General features: G+C 51.4%; 1 protein-coding gene across 4 annotated transcripts in view; it reads right to left on the reverse strand.

The window, feature by feature from the left end:
- The window catches only part of TM6SF1 (transmembrane 6 superfamily member 1), a 33915-nt gene that overhangs the window by 24135 nt on the left and 4353 nt on the right, over nt 1–5427 (reverse strand). For all 4 annotated transcript variants that reach the window (XM_010830960.1, XM_010830953.1, XM_010830948.1 and 1 more), the window contains exon 2: nt 1373–1476. In XM_010830960.1, the coding sequence (XP_010829262.1) occupies nt 1373–1476 (104 nt within the window). The remainder of the gene's footprint in view (nt 1–1372; nt 1477–5427) is intronic.

Below are 5427 nucleotides of genomic sequence, written 5' to 3' on the forward strand. Positions count from 1 at the left end.
GATCTCGCTGACAGTGATGAGCCATTAGGTGATCAGCCATTGCGTGTCTCCCGGAAGAGGAAGCCTTCAGCGACTGATCATTCGGCTGTTCTACCGACAATCGCTGATGCCAACAGCAGGGTCAGGCTCTGGGTCACTGATGACAAGGATAGTCCCTGCCCTCCAGTCAGGGCTGCACTGACTGACATGAGGACAGAGGACTGAGGGAGAGGAGGGTACTCAGCCCTGAGGAGCCTGGAGAAGCACGAGTGCAGCTGAGCGAGGGCTCCACGGAGCACGGAGGAAGGGGAAGGAAGCCGGCAGCAGGAGGCCAGTCTGCAAACGTGGGCAGAGGCCAGACCAGCGGCAGGGGGACTGGAGGCAGAAAGAGGACGTGGATTCAGACAGGCCCAGCTCATCGGCTGACTGGCTGTCAGGGCTTAGGTAAGTTTCATTTCTCTAAGCTTCAGAATTTTTTATATGCAAACTGGAAGAAATCTGGGTCATCAATGCTGTCTCATTGGCTGTAACCTTGACCCCATTTCTAAGCACCTCTGAGCCAGATTCTTCATGTGTGCAGGGAGGATATTGTTGTGAAAGAAAGAAAGTGAAAGTGTCAGTCGCTCAGTGTCTGACTCTTTGTGATCTCATGGACTGTATCTGCCAGGCTCCTCTGTCCATGGAATTCTCCAGGCCAGCATACTGGAGTAGATAGCCATTCCTTTCTCCAGAGGATCTTCCCGATCCAGGGATCAAACCCAGGTCTCCTGCATTGCAGGCAGATTCTCTACCATACAAGCCACTAGGAAAGCCCTGTTTGTTGTGAGGATTAACGAAAATGATACTGCTAATGTGCTCAGAGTCATACTAGGCACACCACAGGTGCTCAATCAGTGGTGTTTTCATTGAAGATACATGTGTATTTGCCAGCCAGTGGTTCAAGTACTTTACAAACGGTATCTTATGTAATGTTTGTACCAACCCTCCACAGCAAGTACTATTATTTTCCTCATTGTACAAATGTGCATACTGAGGCACCGGACAGCTAAGCTCAAAGCCAAATGGAAGGGGCTGCAAATAGCTGGCTGAAGGCTGAAAGCCACGAAGGAGCTGGTACAAGAGCCGGGGTCAGAGGTCAGAGCATGGCTCCAGGCAGAGGCGAGGAACAGAGGGGTGTCCTGCCTGGGTCCCAGCTGGGACAGGGTGGGGTCCACTGCTAGTCAGAGTCCTTCACTTAGAGGGAGGCAGGGCTGTGTCTTATGGAAATACTCTTGCACTTCGCATCACCTTACCAGTTGGCTCAGAGTATTCACAGCCACAATGGAAAACAGACAGAGGCTCACATGTTGTGCTCTGAGGTGGACACAAAGGGCCCCCTCCCACAGAGACATACCATAGAACAGTGGGTCCCGAGGGGGTTTTCTTTTGACCAGGACACGAGCCAGCAGGGCCACCAGGAGCAGGACAACAGCAGCAGCCCCTACAATCGTCCAGGAACTGCAATGACCAGAACAGGGAGGTGGTCACTTATCAATATAAACACACGGGTGCATGGAATTTCCTGGCTATTGAATGCATTCTCTCCCAGTGCAGCTTCTGCCTACAGCCCAGGCACTGTGGTGTTCACGAAGTCTGTCCACGGAGCTTGGGCCCCTCTGGGCCACCTGTGACTTTCAGGGACCAGGACCAGAGCTACCAGGCCCTCACTCTCTGGTCATCCCACCCACCTGGGTGAATGACGTGTCTGAGTGCCCTCTACCACTGTCCGTCTGCCATTGTCCACCTGCTTCTCCAGGCCCCGTGCCTGATGTCCGACAGCCCTAACCACTGAATCTGCCTCCTTCCACAGGGCTGGCTGGAAACCTTCACACTGAGCTCCAGGGAGCATGCAGGAGTCACAACAATTACATCACCTTCTAAGGAAGAAGGGCCCCAGGCTGTGTGTATAATCAAAGGGACCAGAGGACCAGGCCAACCCAAGGGGAGAAGAGCTGGGGCTGGGCCCAAGGCCTGAATGAAGCCAGCACCCCCACACCCAGGAAGCCAAGGTGAGCTAGGCTGGGCATAGCCCTGGACTTCCTCCTGGGAAAAGGCATGGCCCAGGGGGACAGGGAATGAACAAAGCTGCTCCTCGACAGGACAGAACAAGGGCACAAGGCTTGCTGCAGTGAGCAGTCGAGGGACCGGGAAGCTGGTACCTACTCTGCCCCTGCCTGTGGGCCTTAGGAAAGTCATGTCATTGCATCATCTGTTTTTTAGTTAATTAAGACACATTGAGGGACTTCCCTGGTGGTTCAGTGGTTGGGACTTCGCTTTCCAATGCAAGGGGTGTTGGTTCAATCCCTGACTGGGGAGCTAAGATTCCCACATGCCTAGAGGCCAAACAATCAAAACATAAAACAGAAGCAATATTGTAACAAATTCAATAAAGTCTTTTAAAATGGTCCACATCAAAAAATCTTTAAAAGAAAACATATTAAGGAAAAATGCATTGCATATCCCTATAAGCCAGTCACTGTGGATGAAATAGAGAGACCCTTGTCTACACAGGAGGACCTATCTCAGTGGGCTAAGCTCTCTAACCCAGAGGTCACCTCCAGTCCTAAGAGGTATTTTCTCTCTCATACCTCCACACCAACAGGGCATCCAGTTCTAGACGAAGCACTGCCCAGCCCATTCCCAGGGCCTGCTTACACTAAGGCCTCCTCCGTAATCCTCAAGAACTGCTCTAGAACCACCCCTTAGCCAAGACCCTTCCACACCATCACAGAGGATGTCTGGATAACCTTTGCTGTATGTCCCCGGGACTTCTGGAATGTACCCTTCACAGCCCAACAACACCTACTAATAGCTGAAGGAAAAACTCATGCTGAAGTTCACTCCACACTCTACAGTTGGAATGGGTGCAGGCAGCAGTCAGAAATCTGCTCCTAATGTCAGAGAGGCAGTGACCCATCTGTGTGCAGGTAGATGAACCCCAAGGAGAGTGGCCCAGGCTGTATCCTGTGCACCTGGCCCCAGGCCCCACTTAAGAGTCAAGGAGTGGTTTCTGGGAATCAGCAGCACCCAGACTTTCAAATGCCACCTCAGACCTACAGATTCAGAATACTTCAGGTGTGGGGTATGGGAATAGGTTAATTTTTTCAAGATGCCTGGGTGAGTATGCACAGAAAGTCTGCCTGGGGACCTCTTTTAAGATTTTCAGGAACTGATGGATAAGTGAGGGAGGGAAGGAAAGGGAGAGAAAGAAAGGAAGGAGAAATGCACGGATGATGGATGAATGGATGTTTGGATGGATAGATGGATGGATGACATGATGGATAGTGGATGAATGGACAGATGAATGGATAGATGATGAATGATGGATGGATAGATGGATGGATGACAGATGATTGATGGTGGATGAATGGATGGATGACAGATGGATGGTTAGGTAATGGATAGTGGAAGATGAATGAATGGATTATGGATGGATGGATGGTGAATGATGGATGGATGGGTGGAGGAATGAATGGATGTTTGGATGGATAGATGCATGCATGACAGATGATTGGTGGTGGATGGTGAATTAATGGATGGATGAAGAATGATAGATGAATGGATGACAGATGGATGGTTAGATAATGGATAGTGGATAGTGAATACATGGATTGTGGGTAGATGAATAGAAGGATGCATGGTGAATGGAGGACATAGTTCTATGATAAAAATGAAGACGACCATGTCGGTGTCCTCCTATTTCAGAGACTGAAATAGGAGGTTTCTAGTGCCACACATCAATGGATGCTCCAGGCTCCTCCTGTAGGATAAGCCAAAGGAGGAGACGATGAAAGAGGGAACTAATATGAGTCAGGAACACACTGCTGGGCAGAAGCATCCTGTGAACAGAGAAGAGGTTAAGGTGCTGTGTAGGCTGAAGGGTCAGGAAGATCCCCTGGAAAAGGGAATGGCTACCCATTGCAGTATTCTTGCCTGAGAATTCCTTGGACAGAGGCCCTGACAGGCTACAATCCATGGGGTCACAAAGAGTCGAACACTACTGAAGCAACTTAGCACACACGCATGTGTAGGCTAACAGAAGTTTTCATCACAGCCTGACTGTGGCAGGGGCCAGGAGACAACTCCCATCCCTGTTCCCATCAAGGACCCAGCTCACAGCCAGCACCATCACACAGCTGGTGCTCTTCTGGACTAGAGAACAGTATAAACTGCTTCATGGTGTCTGCTCCCACTCTCCACCTCTAGGGGAGGAGCAAAGGATGAAGAGTAACTGGGGCAACAGAGCATCTGCATCTCCCAGTGACAGCCAAGTGCAGGACCTGCTCAGAACAGGGAGAAATGGGTCCAGCAGGGACCTGGAGGTGGGGGGAGGGGTAAGGGCTGCCACTAATATGAGGGTGGAAAAGCTGTTAGTATTGTAATGTGTGTGTTTGGGGGTGAGGCTAGGGAGCAAGGGGAGAGTTTCTGATGCCCTTACATGAATAGATGGCTACTGAAAGGGATCATGTGTGGGTGAGTATGAGTTGTGTATGTATGTGTGTCTATGAGATACAGAGAGAGAACTCAAGTCTTTTCCTGATGCCTCGACTTAAGTGGCTTTTTCTATTCTTCAGGCTTTTGTAAAAAGTCTGGTGGGAAAGAAGCTTCAGCTAATTCAGCTAATGCAAACTGAATGGGATGCCTGCTAGGCACAAGTCCCCCACCCCCACCCCTCTCCGCCCTGCACTGGGCAGGACAATGCTAAGGGGAGCCATGGCCTGAGAAGGTAAATTCTGACCACAGGGAAGTAACTCTTGTGGAAAAAGCACAACCAACCCAACAGGGGTTCAGAGGAGGGAGAGACGGAACAGAGACTCCCTTGCTTGGGGGGGAGTCTGGAAGAGGTGGAGGTGGCATTTTACTCCAGGTTATAAAGTCCCGGTGTGGCTTCAACCATCAGCGACAGGAAGGAAGGCGTCCCAGTCCCAGTGAACAGTGTGAGCAGCAGCAAGGAGGTGGGGGATTAAGGAGTATCCGGGGCTCAGAACCAGGTGGCGCTAGTGGTAAAGAACCCACCTGCCAACGCAATGAGACTCGGTTTGATCTCTGGGTCAGGAAGATCACCTGGAGGAGGGCACAGCAACCCACTGCAGTATTCTTGCCTGGAATATCCCATGGACAGAGGACCCTGGCTGGCTACAGTCCATGGGGTCTCAAAGAGTCAGACACAACTGAAGGGACTTAGCGCAGGGGCACAGAACAGTCCAGTGCGGCTGAAGCACCAGCACGGCTGACTGGGCTGGGCTGGAGGACTGAGGCAGACATGCACAGGGCAGTGGAGAAGGAAACTCCCTGGGAGGCTTTGCGAGAGAGGGCCAGGACCGCTGGTGGGGTGGGGGGAACAGGAAAGAGGAAACAGATGGTAGCCCAGCCTCAGGACTGATGGGGAAGGAGAGTGGGAGGGGGGTC

The sequence above is a fragment of the Bison bison genome, unplaced genomic scaffold (assembly GCF_000754665.1).
Source record: "Bison bison bison isolate TAMUID 2011002044 unplaced genomic scaffold, Bison_UMD1.0 scf7180017859304, whole genome shotgun sequence".
Classification (NCBI taxonomy): domain Eukaryota; kingdom Metazoa; phylum Chordata; class Mammalia; order Artiodactyla; family Bovidae; genus Bison; species Bison bison.